Source organism: Zosterops lateralis, assembly GCF_965231275.1.
Source record: "Zosterops lateralis genome assembly, chromosome: 24".
NCBI classification, from domain to species: Eukaryota; Metazoa; Chordata; class Aves; order Passeriformes; family Zosteropidae; genus Zosterops; species Zosterops lateralis.
In genome coordinates, this window is record NC_139784.1 from 4,525,689 (window position 1) to 4,542,347 (window position 16,659).

At 62.2% G+C, this 16,659-nt stretch overlaps 2 protein-coding genes across 2 annotated transcripts; both read right to left on the reverse strand.

Moving 5' to 3' along the window:
- Positions 1–1,321: 1,321 nt before the first annotated feature.
- Positions 1,322–5,194, reverse strand: CDC6 (cell division cycle 6). The gene is made up of 12 exons (XM_083877648.1): positions 5,096–5,194; positions 4,653–4,909; positions 4,200–4,418; positions 3,709–3,908; positions 3,462–3,625; positions 3,249–3,355; positions 2,969–3,108; positions 2,783–2,883; positions 2,591–2,655; positions 2,246–2,445; positions 1,997–2,137; positions 1,322–1,888 (listed from the first exon to the last, which is right to left on the reverse strand). Exons 2-12 carry the CDS (start codon positions 4,894–4,896, stop codon positions 1,799–1,801), a joined length of 1,671 nt encoding a protein of 556 aa, XP_083733774.1. The 5' UTR covers positions 4,897–4,909; positions 5,096–5,194; the 3' UTR covers positions 1,322–1,798.
- Positions 5,195–5,729: 535 nt separating this feature from the next.
- Positions 5,730–15,130, reverse strand: WIPF2 (WAS/WASL interacting protein family member 2). Its single transcript, XM_083877649.1, has 9 exons — positions 14,887–15,130; positions 11,500–11,807; positions 10,724–10,836; positions 10,402–10,534; positions 10,144–10,263; positions 9,087–9,737; positions 7,856–8,065; positions 7,645–7,746; positions 5,730–6,937 (listed from the first exon to the last, which is right to left on the reverse strand). Exons 3-9 carry the CDS (start codon positions 10,784–10,786, stop codon positions 6,897–6,899), a joined length of 1,320 nt encoding a protein of 439 aa, XP_083733775.1. The 5' UTR covers positions 10,787–10,836; positions 11,500–11,807; positions 14,887–15,130; the 3' UTR covers positions 5,730–6,896.
- Positions 15,131–16,659: the final 1,529 nt, after the last annotated feature.

Below are 16,659 nucleotides of genomic sequence, written 5' to 3' on the forward strand. Positions count from 1 at the left end.
GACAGGGCCAGGACTGGGAACTCTCCAGCCTCACCGTGGGGTGGCCACCACAGCCAGTCTGGGCCAGATGTGGGGGTGTCCCCTGCCTGAAGCTGCCTGTGCCACCATCACCTCACCCATCACCATGGGGGGGACACAGGGGGGCCGGGGATGGAGCAGCTGTGGGGACAGAGGGAGAAGGATGCCTGCCTGCATCACCACCACGTCACCGTGGACCCACACGCTGCCAGGCACTTCCTTCCTGACGCTGTCACTGTGTGCCATGTCACTGGGGCTGCGTCACTCCCTGGGGCTGGCACAGGGCAGGACGTGGCCACTGTGGTCTGTGGGGAGTTGGGGACCCCCACACAGCTCACGGGCAGGATGATGCTGGTACCTGCTCAGCCCCAGAGCCTGGTGATAGGTGGCTGGGTCACAGTGCCCGCTGAGCCCCACGGGGTGGGGAGGGGCAGGGACAGGGTCGCCCAGGGCCCTTGACGTGGTGAGGGCACCGGGACACAGCCCAGAGCAGCACAGCCTGGGCTGACCCCGGCGCCCGCCCGTGCCGCTGCACACGTCCGACACATGGCAGTGCCGGCTATAAATAGCGCCGGCAGCAGCCAGGGCTGAGCCTGCTCGGGGCCCTCGGGGCTCCCAGATTCCCCCGTGGCGCCCCTGCCTCGGTTTCCCCACTGCTCCCCACGGCCAACAGGGACCGATGTGTCCCCGAGGTGTCCCCTGGCTCTGCAGCAGCAGAAAGAGGGGGCTGCCCAGTTTGTGGTGGCACCCAGGGGCCTCAACAGGCTCTTCTTTCTTGTCCTTGTCCTGGGCACCTGGTGCAAATGTCCCCATGACCTGCAGGGATGCCACAGGCCACAGAGCTGGGGGACAGAGCCAGGGTGGAGCTGGGACACAGCAGGGACACCCCCTGGGGTTACAGGGAAATTAAGGCACACCAGGGATTCTATTACCACATCCTCCCCCACCACCAGCACCCCATCCCTGGCCAGGAGCTGCCGAGGGGCACCCAGGGGTCCTGGGGGAGAGGGTGGGATGGAGGGACTTGGGGCACAAGCAAAGCCTCATCCCCTCCCACTCCCCCCCCATTTGGAGCCCCCAGCACCCCCCCCGTGATGAGGAAGCTGCAAAATTAGGTCAAAGCGTCCATTATTTAACAGAAATGGAGGAGCTGGGGCCAGCAGCTGAGGCTGGGGCTGGAGCCCAGGAGAGGGGCTGGGGAGGACAGGGCCGTGGGGCAGGCAGGAATTAGGGGGAACAGGGGTGAAACAGGGCGGAGAGGAGCAAGAGCTGAATCAAAACGACTTTATTTCATAGCAGGAGATAAAGGGATCCCCCCCTGTCCTCTCTCCTCCCCCAGGGGACCCTCTACCACTGCCAGCACTGGGAAGGTTCTCCCTAGAGACAGAGAGGTCAAGGAGGTTCTGGAGGGCCTCGGAAAGTTCTGAAAGATTCGGGAGCAAACACGGCCCATGATCCATGGCAGGAGCAACACCAGACCTCAGGATCACACACCAGGGTGGTAAGGAGGGCCAGGAGCACCCACCACTCCCTGCAAAGGGGCTGGGGGATGCACAGAGGGGCTGGGGGTGTCCCAGCCTCCCGCCTAAGTTCCCGTCACGCAGAAATCGCAATATAACATTAATAATATTATTATATTAAAAATATTAATAACGAGACCCTAGACTGGCAGCCCCAGGGCAGAAGTTGGCAAATGTCCAAGATCTTGAGAGCCACTTGTCTGCTCTTGCCACAGCAGCAGAATCCCCCTTGGGGCCATGGGGAGGGGATTGCTGGAGGGTTAGTGCAGCCCCTGAGCCAGGACGCTGCCCACCAGCGCCGTGTCCTGCAGCCTGTGCTCCAGTGCTGCTTCATCCAGCATCAGGGAAACCTGCGTGGGAGAACAGGGATGCTCAGCACCGTGCTGCCAGATCCTGGCCCAGTCCCATCACTGGAGCCCAGCGCTGTCAGCAGACCCTGCCCCACCACCCCACGGTACCTTGGCCAGCCGGGCCTCCTTGGCCCTCTTGACCTCGAGGACACCACGAGACTCCAAGAGGGTGACAAGGGACAGACACTCGGCCTGGTCAACGGCGGAGAGCTGCTGCCGCCGGCACACCTGGCTGTAGGTGTCATGGAGCTGGGGAGGGCAGAGGGGAGTTACACCACAGCAAAGCACCCAAGAGACACCCCAGAGACACCCACCAGTGCCCAGGACCAGCCCTGAGAGGGTCCCACTGCCACTCACCTTCCCCAGGGTCACCTCGCGGGCGTGTGAGTGCCGGGCAAGCAGGAGCAGGGAGCAGAGCAGCATCTTCTGCTGCAGTGGGAACGTGTCCTGGGCCCCCTGGGCCGCCTGTGCCATCCGGTCCCCAAACACCTCTGAGAGCACCCGGGAGATGTGCAGGAGCCCCACACGCTTGGGGACAGGGGATGCCGGGGAGTCACCTGTGGGACAGAGAGAGGATCCCATGGAGGTGAGAAAAGGGAGGCAGTAGTGGAGAAAGGTGCCCCACAAAGGGAGCCCAGACTCTCACTGAAGCAACCCCAGAGGAGCACCCCAGGGGTTTTGGCTCTGGCAGCAGTGACTCACCCCCGGGCAGTGGCTTGAGCAGGGTCTGGCCTCGCACCTCCAGCTCCACCACCTCCACGGCACGCCTGGGGAGGGACAGCTCTGAGCACCAGGCAGAGCAGGCATCCCTGGCATCCTGGTGCAGGGAAGCCATAGAGACTCACAGGGACCAAGCTGGCCCTGTCACCACTGGGTTTTGGGGCACACACTGACCTACAGACATCCAGGGCCTTGCGAGCATCACCGGAGACTGCAGAGACCTTGCGGGCACAGAACTGGAGTGCAGCAGAGTCCACCACGGGGTCACCAGACACCTGTGAGACACCAGGGCCATCAGTGCTGCTACCCATGTGGACAGAGGACCCCCTTTCCCCCCCTCTGTCCTCCCTGTGTCCCCACCTGCCCCAGCCGCTCCTGCAGGATGCGGGTGAGCTGCTCCTTGGTGTAGGGTGGGAAGTGCAGCAGCTGGGGGCTGCCAGCTGGGTGGGCTCGCAGCCTGGCCAGGCTCCGGTCTGTCAGGTCCAGGGCATTCGCCAACCCTGCAGAGTGAGGGGAAGAGGAGGATGAGGGCTGTTCTCCAAGAAGGGAGCAGGAGGGGGCTGCAAAGAGAAGTCCCCATCGACCCCCCTAAAAGAGGGAGGGTACTCCAGGGCAGCAGTGCTACATCCTGCATACTCACCCACAAGGACGAGCCTGGAGCTGGGCAGCTGGGGCCACTCAAAGAGGGTGTAGAGCACGTCCTGGCCTTTGCTCTCCAGTTGGTCCAGCTCATCCAGCACCAGGAGGCTGTGGGAGAGCCCAGATCAACCCTTGCTCTGTCCCCTCACAGGACTCCAAGCAGGGAGAGCATCCAGGGGGATCCCACTCCACCCACCAGGGATTGTGAACTCACACCATGGGCCCCTGGGCTGTCAGATGCTTCTCCAGGCTCCGGACACGCTCCCGGCCAGTGGCCACGGGCAGCCCCAGGTGCTTTGCCAGGGCAGGGAAGACACTGTGGGGGCTGCCCAGTGCCATGCAGTTCAGCACCACAGTCTTGCTCCCTGCCAGCTTGTCCTGCCAGGAATGGGAATGTTACACTGGCCCTATCTCACTGCCCACCCCCCCAGCAGCCCCACAGCCATGGCCATGGCACACACCTTGCAGTCGAGCAGAACACGGCTCAGACAGGCTGTTTTCCCAGTCCCAGGGGCTCCGGACACGTAGAGGCTGCCAGGACGGCGCCCCAGGACGTGTTCCTGCAGGAACTGCCGGAGGATCCCCGTCTCCCGCTCCCTGCCCTGGAGCCGGTCGGGCACGGCCGCGTGCAGCACCTGCTTGGCCTGCTGGTAACAGGTACCTGCACGGGGAGCAAGGGGACTCAGGGAGGGATGTGGCACTGCTGGGACCCCATCCCAACTGGTCATCATCCCAATCCATGTCCCCATCTCTGCCTTTGTATCTATCCCTAGCTCCATATACCCATCCCTATCCCTGGCTCTGTCTTCTACCTCATTCCCATCCCTATCCCCATACTTACACCTCCAATCCCATCCTTTGCTCCACCCTCAACTCTACCCCTATCACCATTAATATTCCCAATCCCTATCCCATCCCTGCATCCCCATCCCATCCATAACCCCACACTCACCTTCCTGCCTAAAGAGCCTGGTGCGTGGCTGCTGCCCACTGAGCCCTGAGCTCCGAGGGGTCTCTGGCCCCCCACTCCGTGGGGATGGCTCCGGGCTCTTGGGCTGCTCTGGGGAGGCCGAGGGGTCCCCAAAGAGCAGGCGACGGCCCCGGTTCTCCTTGCTGCGCTTGGCCGGGGAGCCAGGCAGGGCATGGGGGACATTGCACAGGTTTTCATCACCTGCAAAGGCAATAGGCTGGTGGTGACACGGGGCCTCTCTCCCCTGGGGGACTTTGTGCTTCAGCCCCCCCAAAACCCCGTGGGAGCAGCTCCTCCTCCCGAAATGGGGGTGAAGCCACAAAGGCTGGACCAGAGCCGGACGGGGCTGAGCCCATCTGTTTGCCTCAGCCCCTCGAGGTGAGAAGGGGGATGTGGCCCCCGCCCTTCCCGGGGGGTTCCGGCGGAGGGACTCACCCAGGCGTTTGCGGGGGCTCAGGGGCTGCACTTTGGGGCTCAGAGGCTGCGCTGTGGCCCGGCCTGTACGTGTGTCCGAAGTGGCCTGGCCGGGGTCGGCGGGGCCGGAGGCCTTGGAACGCGGCGAGGGGCGCGGGGTAGAGGCATCGCGGTCGCTCTTGGCCGAGGGGGCAGCGAGGCGGCGGGCGCTCCTCGTGCGGGGGAAGCCGATGGTGGGCTGGCTCTGTGGGCTGCTGGTGGCCATGGCGGGGCTACGGCTGGAGGAGGACAGCGGTCAGAGGGCGGGACCCCGGCTAGGTGAGAAAGACCGCCAGCCTTGCGGATCCCAGCCACCCCTGCCCACCTAATCCCAGTCCCCACCGCGCTGCCCCCCATCTCTGCCCCCCATGTCCCCCCAAGCCCCCTCAGGTCCCGCCCGGGTCCCCCCGCCTGCCGCCACCAACCTTCTCGCGCCAAATCAGCCCCGGCTCCGCACTTCGCGCCACCAGGCCGAGCTGGCCCCGCCCCTTTCGCCCCATTGGTTGCGCCGCTGCCGCAGCCGCCAATCACCGCGGCCGGAGGAAGGGCCGCAACAGAGCAGCCAATCAACGAGCGCACCCGAGGCACGGCGGAAGGCGCCGAGCGCGGCGCGCAGGGCATGCTGGGAGCTGTGGTCTGCCTGTGGGGACTCAGCTCTCCCAGGACCCCCAGTGCTCCTGCGGCCCGCGGCCCCAACCCAGCTTTCCCCGTGCTCCCAGTGCCACCAGTTCCTCCTATATTGCCTTTCAACTGCCGCCTATTCTTGTCTCTCATGCTCCCAGCACTCCCCACCCTTCCTCCCAGTATTCCCCACCACGCTTCCCCCATGCTCCCAGTGCCCACACCCACCAATCCCCCCTCCCCCTGCTCCCAGTATCCCACAGTCCTCCTTCCCAGTGCTCCCAGTGCCACTAGTAACCCCGATCCTGCCTCTCTGTGCTCTCAGTACCCTCCACCCTGTCTGCCAAAGTGCCCTGCCCCCAGCCCTTGGGGCATCTCCTCCAAGAAAGAAAAGGGGTTCCTGGGGACCTCCACCTTAGACAGTGTCCTTGACATCATTTATCACTTTATTACTTTTATTTAAATGTAATTTCCAGCTCCTCCAAATTCCTCTGTTCCCTTTTAAAAGGGCCCCTCGCTGTGGGAGGGGCAGAACCGTGTTGAACTTTTATTAAACCCAAAGGGCAGTGCTGGGGGGGGGGGGGGGGGGCTCATTCTCCAGGGAAACCCCCCACTCACCCCTCACCCACCTTGCTCCAGCCTCAACAGGGGAAGGTCCATCATCATAGAAAAAAATCCCCTGAATGAGCCCTAAACCCATCTGCAGGGGTGGCCCCCCTGCACCCCGTGCCCTTCCTGCTATGGTACAAAGAGATCAGTAACTACGTTAGTGTGACCCCCGCCGCGGGAACACCGAGAGTCCGGCCGGGACCGCCCGTCGGACAGGGAGTGTAAGGCAAAACATCACCGGCCCCCAGGGCCCCCCCGTGTGCCCGGCCTCCCCCATGTAATTAGTGTTTTCTTGTTAAAATGCTCAAGTTTGGAGGGGGGTCAGCAGTGAGAGCCAGGAGAACCCTGGGGGGGAGTGCCAGGGGAGCAGTGGTTTTGAGGGGGGCACATGGGGGTGCCCCCCTCTGTGGGGTCAGAGAAAGGGGGTCCCCACCAGCCCAGCGCTGTTGGGGTGTCCCTGTGTGGTCCCACTCACGTTCCCCCCCTACTTCTACTGGCTCCTGTGCAAAAAAGCAATGGGCTGTGCCGGGATAACAAAGTTCCACCAGGATAACAAGGCTTTCCCAGGATAACGAGGCTCTGCCGGCCTGTCCCTGCTTCTCCTTGCTCTGGGGGGGGTCTCACAGCATGTCCATTCCCTGCCTGACCCCAGCCCCTCTCCATGAGCCCCCCTGGTCCCAACAGCTGGCACACGGCTTGGCCTCAAGTCCTGTGCCTGCCCCCCAGGCAGATCCCAACCCAGGATCCATGAGGAGGAATGAGGGATGGACCCATCCAGGCTTGCCACGAGGTCAGAGAGTCCTGCGAGGTGCATAGATGAGGCGGGGCTGGCGGAGCACGCTGGACTGGGGGGATCCGCTTGTCCTGGGAAAACCGGAGAGGCTGGGAGTGTGTCATGCAGGATCCGGGGGGCTGGGAGCTGGGGGGGGTCCAGCTGAGGAAGGGGAAGGAGGTCCATGTCTCTGCTCTGGAACAATCCACCTGCACAGCCTGGTTTCACCTGGGGATGGGGGGCAGAGGGGGAGCCCCACGCGTAGCTGGAAGACAAGGAAGCCTGTTGGAAGCAGGAGCTCCGCAGAGCCGGATCCAGCACGTCTGCTTTCCCTCCTCCACACCCCCGCGCCAGCTGCCGGCCCCCCCCGACCTCCCCGCGGAGATCTGGAGCCTGGGATTTGCGCCTGGCAGCAGCCGCTGCAGCCGCACCGAGCTCGGGGCTTTTCAAACCCGCATTAAACATTCATGGCTCTAAAAATAAACGAGCATCCCATTCTCCCCGGAGTCTCCGCCGGGATCCGCAGCGCTGACGCGCAGCACCAAGGGCACTTTGAGCTCTGCCGGGTCCGAGTGCCGGTGCTCGGGGCCTATCCTGGGATACACACAGGATCTGCATCGCCCCAGCCCCTGCCCTGGCTGTGGGATCCTTTGATATCCCCTCCAGTACCAAAGGGGATCCCCTCCAGTGAGGGGTGCTCAGGTGCTCAGCAAAGGCAGGAATGAGCCCAGCAGGCTAACCAGGAGTAGGTGGGATAGGGCATCCACACAGCCCAAATTTCTGGCCCCCCTGCAGCACAGAGAGCTGCCTTCAGGGCGTGGTACCACTGGGAATGGGGCTCAGCACCCCCAGAACACAGGCAGGGCCCAGGGCATAGCCACTGCACCACCCACCCTGAGCAGGGAGAAGCAGGACAGTGCCAGCCCCAAGGGCATAGGAAGGGAGAGGGAATTTGGGACACCCCCTCCTCACCTCTGTTTGTTTTGCTGGGGTAGATTCTCTGGAAGTATTTATATTCCTCTGGGGCCGGGAAGTCTTCAACGGGATGAAAGGAGTATTTGGATTCAAAGTCATCTGTGAAGAAACGGGAAAAGGGGCAGGTGAGGGAAGGGGGCTCTGGGGGAGCCTGGCCAAACCCACAGGGCTCAACTCCGACAGGGATCTGTGCGGGGTTCCCACTCACCCAGGAATGCTCTGACGGTGGAGATGGAGTCCCGGTGCCCGTTCCGCACGGGCGGCGGTGGCGGCGGCGGCCCGGCCGGGGTCCGGGTGGGTGGCGGCGGGGGCTTCCCCCGGCTGGGGGGCTCGGCGGGGCCGTGCACTCTGTAGGGGGGTGGGGGCGGGGGGGCGTCGCGCCCTCCGTTCCGCAGCATCGGCGGGGGGGGCGGCGGAGCTGCGGGGACAGCGGGGTCAGGATTCCCGGGGCAAACCCAGGGACATCCCCCGGAGCGCTCGGGGCCAGCTGCTGTGCCAGACCGCGGCCCAGGGATGCTCCTACGTGTGCCCGGAGATTTCCTGCTCACTCCTGACATCTGCATTCCTCACTCCTCCACCAGCTGCAGTGCAGGGACCAGTCAGCCCTGCTGCCCCACCACCCCAGGGGCTGCTCCAGCCCTGCATGCTCCCAGCCCATAGTGGTCCCTCCACACCAGAGGGGGATCCCAGGAGCAGCTATGATCCCGCACATCCTTGAGTCTGAGGGCAGCGGCTCCACATGGAGCCAAGATGCTGCCTGCCAGGACTGGAAGCCAGCTCTGCAGTGTCACCAAGGCAGTGACAGAATCCACAGCCCCTCTGACCCACCTCTTGCTCCTGCCCAGCCTCCCGCAGAGGCTCCATGGCAGTTCGTGCTCCTCATTAGCCTAATTACACCCGGGCTGACAGCACAGATCCCCAGCTGTAGCTCTGAGGAGGGATTCTGGCAAGGCCAGAAGGACGGAGCGGCTTGGCAGCAGCCCAGGCAGGAGCTGCGGTCTGGACGGGGAGCCCAGGAGTGCACGGGGGGGCACCAGCGTGCAGCCAACACCAGTCCCAGCCAAGGGGACACACTCCCAAGGGCTGCACATCCACAGAAAGACTTCTCCCTGCTCTGCCACAGCTTTTTACACCCTCCCAGTGACATTTAGGAAGCTCAGGAGAGCTGTGCTCTGCCACGTTCTCATCTCCCACTCCAGGAGAGCATGGACAGGAGTTGCCCAGCCACAACCCACCATCAGCACCAGGCTTGGAAGGAGCTGGATGGTCATAGGACATGACCAAGGACATGCGTTAAACGTGGAACTGCAACTCCTGCCCCTGCTCAGCCCCTACACCACATACAGAAGACTCACTGAAGCCAACTCTTGCCCGTCACCTCGTACCAACCCCTGATCACCCAAGCTGCCCCCACGCACCACAGAACGAGTGGCTCTTACCTGCTCCACGGCTCGGGGGGTCTCTGGCCGGCGGCGGGGGGCGGCTGCTCTGCAGGGACGGGGAGGCAGCAGTGGGTGGTGGCGGCGCCAGGCCCCGCAACGGGCCCGGCGCCTTCCTGTGCAAGGAGTTGTGTCTCTGCGGCAGCTCCGGAGCCAACTCGCTGCTGGGGCTGGAAGGACCGTTGGGAACACCGGGGGGCTGCCGGTAAGGGGGAGGCGGAGGGGCCAGAGACTGGCCCTGAGCACCCGACCGGAGACTGACTGGGGAAGGAGGGGGTTTGATGGGCGGCGGGGCGGGGGGTCCGTCCCTGCTACCGGGCAGGCGCTGTCCCGGGGTGGGCGGCAGCGGTTTCTCTCGGTTGTAGGGCGAGGCCTTGGCATGCACTGGAGGGGGGGCCGGGGGGGCGGCGGCGCGGCGTCCCGGTGGTGGGGGCGGCGGGGCCGAGGAGCTGTGCTTCATGCCGGTGCTGCCGGCGGTGCCGGGCCGGGACAGGTCAGGCAGGGAGGGCCTCTGCGTGCGCGGCAGTTCCGGCGGGGACCCCCGGCTGCTGTCGGCATCGTCCTGAGGGCGGCTGTTGCTGGCCGGCACGGGGGGCCTGGGAGCAGCTGCTCGGGAGCCAGGGACTTGCAGCGTTTGTTTAGTGGAGCTGTCTGCGGGGAAGGAGAGCACAGTGAGGGACGGGAGCAGGGCCTTTTCCATGCACAGAGCCATGGCCGAGGAGGGCCAGGCCAGAGGGGTGGTTTTCTGGTACACACAGGGAGCTGACTCCGAGCACAGCCACACACAGCTCCTCTCACACCCGTCTATTCCATGCCCACCACCGAGAACACATAGAGTTCCATAACACACAAAATTCCTGCACCCTCCAAGAGGTCTGTGTGTAGGACTAAGGCTCAGGGAGGGCACAGCTGGCCTGTGCCATGCATGGGGATATGATTTGGGGTCCTGCCTCTGAGCAGCCGAAATCCCCAGGAATATACAGTGAGATCCTTAACCCCTTCCTGCTCAGGGCCCTCCCCAGGGACCCCACGCAGACCACAGGCCTGTGGCCATTACCTGAGCAGTCCTTGGCTCCCACAGGTCTGAGCTTGGGAACACCACCTTGGAAGAGGCCACCCTTGGGCTGGATGGCAGCTGAGCCAGAGCCGTAGCTGCCGCCGCCGCTGCCCTTGGGCTCTGAAAGGAGGGAGGCAAAGAGGTTAAGCCTGGAATTATCCAATCCTCCAATGAGGAGCTGCTGGGAACCAGATGGGCAAGGGCCCTGAAGGGCTCGGCAGTGCTCAGCATGAGGCCAGGAGCCTGCTGGGAACTCACTTTCCAGGATGGGCGCGCTTCGGTCATTGATTTGGGTCACTTTCCTGAGCTTGGTCCCTTTACAGATGTCCTGCAGGAGTGCCCCGCGGCCCCGCTGCTCCTCTCGGCTCAGCTTTGGCGGTTCTGTGTTCGCCTGGAGAGGAGCAGCAGCAGTTCAGCACCTCCCCAGGACCCCCCAGCACAGGAACAACCCAGCTCCACATTCCCACCTCCCGGAGCATCCCACCCCTGCAACAGCCAGCCTTCTCCAGGGGCAATTCCTCTGGCGAGCGGCCCCAGTGTGGGGACAGGCCACCTCCCCGCCCAGCGAGGTGACCCCTACCTGACTGAGGGTGGGGGGTGGCGGGGGGCCGGGGGGCGGCGGCGGGGGAGGAGGGATCGGCATCCTGGCGGCTCCGGCTGCTCAGTGCTGGGGGCAGGCCTGGGCATTCATGCCTGTGGGAAGGGAGGAAGCGGTCAGGGAACACAGGGAAAGCCGGTGGTGAAACACAGCCCTGGGGAATTGTACTGGTGCCCTGTGCCTGGAGCTCCTGCAGAGATCAGCTGGAGCTGCTCTCCCAGGCTGTCCCGACACCCTGGAGCAGCAGGTCCCAGAGGTGGGAGCCAGCACATCCCCACCCCAAATCCCCAGGGCTCCCACAGCGCCTGCAGTCAAAACCCAGGATACGTCTAACACAACCACCTTGCTCGGCAGACAAAACCTGGCCAGGCTGATCCTGCACCATCCATCCAGCTCCTCCAGCTGCAGCCGGAGGCTGCTCACTTGGGAGTGTGACAGTAGCCCGCCAGTGCTGGCACGTGGCCCCATGGCCTCTCCAGCCACAACCAGGGTAAATCTGCCAGATGGCTCTGGCTTCACAGCAGCCCCCGAGTGTGGCACGAGGCTGTCATCCGGCTCCCGTTGCTGAATTTCCCGATCTCTTGTCTCCTACATCAATAACCCCCCAGCACTGAAGACTCTCTGTGCCCCACAACTCCAAAGGCCCCTCAAAACTGTCCAAGCAATCAGGGAAACCAGCTTTCCCAGCAGCGATCTGGAGACACTCCAACTCAACCCATCAGAAGCCCAGAACAAACCTGTCTGGCACCGCAGCTCACCTGGAACGGCTCCTGGGGCTCCGCAGGGCCCGGTAGCTCCAGTCAGCACTGGAGACAGAACACAGAGGGACTGGGGACAGGAAGAGGAGCCTGAATCACTGGCAGGTCACAGGCCCTCGTGCCACTGACAACAGCACTCAGGTAGGGCCTTCTGTAGCATCGGCTCAGGGAATAGGAATGTCATGACTGGAGGCCTTGCTCACCACATGGAAAGTCCCAGGCACTCAGGGCAGATCCTGAGGCAGGGGACAAATGTCCCTCTCTGGGCCACAGATGTCGTTCCCACAGGAAAACCTATTCCACAGTCACTAATGGGAGGAAAGGACAGGGCAGTTTCACACCTGAAACTTCCAATTTCCAAGTCCTGACCTCCAGGGCAGGTGACAGAGGGCACAGGAACAGGCCCCACCGCAGGGAAAGTTCCTTTATGACTCATATTTTTACAGGTATTAACAAACAGATCCCTTCTCACACTCATCTCCTGCTAGATAAACTACAACTTCCTAATCCCACAGGACACGGGTCCATCCTCTGTCAGACACTCCCAAGGTGTGAGAACGGGAAGCAGGGAGCAGCAGCATGGCTGCCACAGCAGCAGCTCCCCTGCCCTTGGGCAAATCCCTGGCTCTGGGGTTCAGGGAAATAAATAAATACCTAAACTGCCTTTTAATTAAAATCAGCTCTTCTACCCTGTGAGAACTTCACAGCTACAGCTTCATCAGGAAGACATCCCTCCCTCTATCTCACAGCATTTTCCAAGTCACCCAAGACTCCCAGTTCCCCAGTGCCCTCCCATAACAAACGTGGTGCTCCTTCACCCCAGCCCCAGCTCGAGGCCTCGCACGCAAGAGCCGACGTCCATCGATCCCTGCGGACACTCCAGTCGGGAACAACGCCCAGCAAACCCATCCGGCCTGTGCCTTTCCCACTGGAGCAGGATCACAGACGGCTCTGAACGTGCTCGTCTGGGACGTGCCGCAACAGGAACATTTTTCCCTGTGCTCCTTCCCACCCGCAAATGGGATCACAGGGCCGGGATGGCATGAGTGGCTCCGGGCAGAGCCCCAGCCGTGCTGGATCAGCTGCCGGAGGGAATTAGCAGGGATCCGGCGGAGGAATGCGCCAGGTAATGAGACTCCTGACTCGGGTTCGTGTGTCACAGCCCTGAGCCAGCACAGGAGTGATGCCAGGGCCACCACCTCTGCTTCCGACCCACGGGAACGTCACACATTGTGTCCCCGCTCTGCTCCTGTGCCAGCTGGTTACTCCCAGGGTGACACTTCCCTTGTGGTGGCCCCTGTGACAGGGACACTTCTCACAGACAGACAAACAGGGGTTTGTCAGCTGGCACAAACCATCCAGTGCCACCCGTGCCAGGCCAGCACTGCTGGGGTCTCTCAGTGTGACCTGCTGACACCCTGTGACAGGCTCCAGACAATCCACAGGGACAATCCACAGGGACCTGTAGGACAAGGGGATATTTCCACAAACAGGTCATGAGCCACTATCTCCCCTCTAAGGTGCCCTTACAGCAAAACCTGCACTCAGATCCAGGCCCTGACCTAGAAGAACGAGAGGAAGGGAGAGAAGAGTTTAAGCTAAAGCAGCTTGAGGATAAACTGGAGCTGAATTCCCAAGAAACAGGTCATTCCATTTCAGCGCACGGCCCCGTTCAGGCTGGGGATTAACAGCAAAGGTCACATTGAAAAACCAAAATCGAGAGGCCCCGAACTCAGCACATGGCTGGGAAAAGCTGAGAGCTCCGGGTGGGAATGGTGCCTTTGAAATACAGCCGGGATCTTTCATGTGCAAGAAGACAGACCCAGCTGATACAGATTAGGGAGACAGGAGCTAAATCCTCCAGGAAAAGAAAAAAGGGGGAGTTTTCCTCCCAGCACCCCTTCATGCCTGGCAGAAGCTATCCCTGCTAACAGTGCTCTGACTTCTCTGCGCTCCTTCTCCTTTGTTCTTCCTTACCAGGACCCTTCCACCAAAACACATCCGAGCCTCTGAGGGCTCCATATGCCATGGTGGCAGCTCCCTGTGCTGGCAGGGAAAGTGGCTGGGAAGAGCTGAATCCAGAGACGGCAGCGGATGAAAGCTGGGCTGAGGCAGGGCAGGCAGGTTTACGCAGTGCCTTTGCTTTTCCAATCCAAACCAAACCTCAGGAAAGCTCTGAGCAAAGCATGAGGAAAACAAGGTGTGAAAAGCTGTCCCTAGGGAGGAGGGAGAGATCAGGAGATCGAGGTCACCCTGTGGAAAGCTCCTTCAGAGCTGCTGTTCCACAGGCTGGGGCCCACCATGGCCACAGACCCCTCGGCAATGTTTTGGATCAGCACTTCCCTGTCAACCCTGGGATCAAAACATTACTAAATAGCAAGAACTTGACATTCAGCTGCCCCTTGTCCCCTAAAAGCAGCAGGACTGGGCAGATCCGGCCCAGCCAGGGAGACACACCACGTTTTCCAGGCATTTTTCAAGTCCCTGTTTGCTGTGGAGGGAATTGAAACGCCCTCCCCAGCAGCAGCCCCCATTCTGCTCATCCCGGGGGGATTGCTGCTGGAGCAGGACAGGCAGCAGCAGTGACCTTCAGCCGCCTATTTCCTCGCTTTTTCAGGGGGATTTGGGCTCCGGGCGGATTTGTATTTCACATTTGCAAGCCCGAGCTGCAGCGCCTCATCCTCAGGGAGGCTTTGAACTGCAGATCAAGAGGAATTTCCACCCTCTGATGTCGGTGCAGAAATGCGGCCGCACCGGTTTGGGAACGACTTCCAAGGCTGGACCTCTCCAACACCCGCCCCCGCGCCTTTATCTTCCCTCTCTTCCCATCCAAACCCGCAGTTCCTCCTCGTTACCCCCTCCCAAATTCCAACCCTGTCCTCCGCAGCCTGACATTCCTGCCCGCTCCCGAGGAGCTGAGGATGCTACATAAATAATTTATCCTGAGCGACAGCCATCGCAGGATTTAAGGTCATTCAGGCTTTTAAAATCCTATCAGCATGCTTCCCGAGCCGAGCTGCCAGCTCCATTTGGAGCATCCCGCGGAGCCGGCGCATCCCTGCGTGCAGACAGACAGACACGCTCCCACCCCGCGGGATCCAGACGCTCCCTGTGAATTATTAACAACCCGCAGGCTCTGACGAGGCGTTTTTAACAAAAACCCCAAAGTCCAGAGTTTCTAACTCCACAGGGACGAGCGCCACAGCCTCAGTTTCCCCAAACACCCACAGTTTCTACAACCTCAGTTTCCACATCCTCCGTTTTCCTCTCCACAGTTTCCTCGGCCTCAGTTTCCCCACCCCTGGATTTCCCATCCCCAAGCACAGAACCCCCAGCTCAGTCTGTCCCTTGCTCCCATCCCATCTCAGGTCACTCAGCAGAGGAAACCTTTAATCAGGAGCAAGGAACCCTGTCCCGAAATTCCACTGCAGCAAAAGGAAAAGCAGGAAAAGCCCGTCCTGCCAGGCCTGCAGCCTTCCCTGCCGCTCCCCCTTGGCCGAAGAGGCAAAAGGAAGCCGGGAAGGGAGAGGTGGCACACGAGGGGCAGGGCAGGAACCGAGGGGCTGGGCAGGAACAGCTGAATTGTTCCAGCGGGAGGAAGTGGCGGGAGACGCGGGGACTTCCCGGTTCCTTTGAGCCGGAGCTGGGAATTCCGGGTGCAGCGATCCTGACAGCGATCCCAACAGAGTGGGATCCCGCAGTGCTCCGGGTCCACCGGCCGTCCCATCCATGGGCACGGTGGTCAGGAAGGCCGCTGGACAGGGAGCAGGGAGTCCTGGACGTGTTTCCCTGGAGCAGGAGGAACAACTCAACTCCAGCGCTGCCCAGAAAAGCTGTGGCTGCCCCATCCCTGGAAGTGTTCCAGGTTGGACGGGGCTTGGAACAACCCCTTTCAGTGGAAGATGGGATTTAAGGTCATTTCCAGCTCGAGTCATTTCAGGATTCCACGGAACTCTGTGTCCATGGTAATCCCTAAGCCAGCACAGGCTCCAAAAGGTCTCCTTTTTCTGTATCCCAAATAGGGTCCCCCCTCTCCCAACAGGCCCCAGTGCATCCCCAGCCCTTACTGGTTCTGGGCACAAACAGGGTAGGGGGTCTGTGTGAGGGTCCCAGGGGTCATAGAGGGGATCCTGGGAAGGGTGGAGGGGCACCAAGGGTCATGGCAGGGGTCCCGGGTAGACACAGGGGTCACACTGGGGGTCACTGACCCCTGGTACTGCTGGTTCTGGACAGCCCCACAGGGGTCATGGGGAGGGGACACTGAGGTGACCCAGGAGTCAGAGGGGAAGGGTCAGTGGGGTCATGGTGGGGGGCTCAGAGGTCATAGGGAGAGTCTCAGGGGACACTCTGGGGTCACAGTCTCCATTCTGGGGGTCCCCAAGGCAGGATCTCGGGCACCTGGCCCCACCATTTCTGGGCAGCCCCAGGCTGGGGGTCCAGGGGGGTCCTGAGGAGGGGTGGAAGGGTCCAGGGCATCAATATGGGGGTCTCAGAGGGGTGCCAGGAGTCACACTGGGGGTCCCAGGCCCCCAGCCCGGCCAGTTCTGGAGACCCTCAGGTCTGAAGTGACCCAGGGGTCAGGGTGAAGGGGTCCAGGGGTCAGTGTAGGAATCTCAGAGCATGCCCTGGGGTCAGGGTAGAGGTCCCAGACTCCTGGGCCCGCTGCTTCCAGCCAACCCAAAGACAGGAGTGCAAGGAAGGGCAGAGAAGGCCAGGAGGTCAGTGTGGGGATCTCAGGAGTCCCAGGCCACTGGTCCTGCCAGTTCCAGGCACACCCAGGGTGGGGGTACACGAGGGTCCTGGGGAGGGCTCCAACATACAATACACGGGTCAGGTGGAGAGGTCAAGGACAGTTCGGGGGTCTCGGTGGAGGCCCATGTGGGTCCTGGGGACGGGTCTCACAGGAGATCTAGAGCTCACAGTGGGGGTCCCCACTGGGGTCACGGCCCCCAGACCCGCCGGGTCCGGGCACACCCAAGCTGCGGGTCCAGGGCAGTTCTGGGGAAGGGTCCCTGACGTGACCCCGGAGTCAGGGGAGTGGGAGATCTCACAGCCGTCCCAGGGCTCAGGGCGGGAGGGTTCAGGGGAGTCCATGGGGGGGGCTCGAGCCCCCCGGTTCCTGGCACTCCACAGCCGGCACTGCGGGCCCTCAGACGGCCC

Excerpts from the sequence above, each read along its gene's own strand:
- CDC6 (XM_083877648.1), bottom strand. The coding sequence starts at position 4,896 with ATGGCCACCAGCAGCCCACAGAGCCAGCCCACCATCGGCTTCCCCCGC. Across the intron at positions 3,356-3,461 it reads ACAGCCCAGGGGCCCATGGT|CCTCCTGGTGCTGGATGAGC; the intron begins GTGAGTTCACAA and ends GCTCTCCCACAG. Across the intron at positions 2,138-2,245 it reads GCGAGGTGACCCTGGGGAAG|CTCCATGACACCTACAGCCA; the intron begins GTGAGTGGCAGT and ends TGCCCTCCCCAG.
- WIPF2 (XM_083877649.1), bottom strand. The coding sequence starts at position 10,786 with ATGCCGATCCCTCCTCCCCCGCCGCCGCCCCCCGGCCCCCCGCCACCC. Across the intron at positions 7,747-7,855 it reads CACCGTCAGAGCATTCCTGG|ATGACTTTGAATCCAAATAC; the intron begins GTGAGTGGGAAC and ends GTTTCTTCACAG. Across the intron at positions 6,938-7,644 it reads CCCCAGCAAAACAAACAGAG|CTACGCGTGGGGCTCCCCCT; the intron begins GTGAGGAGGGGG and ends CTTGTCTTCCAG.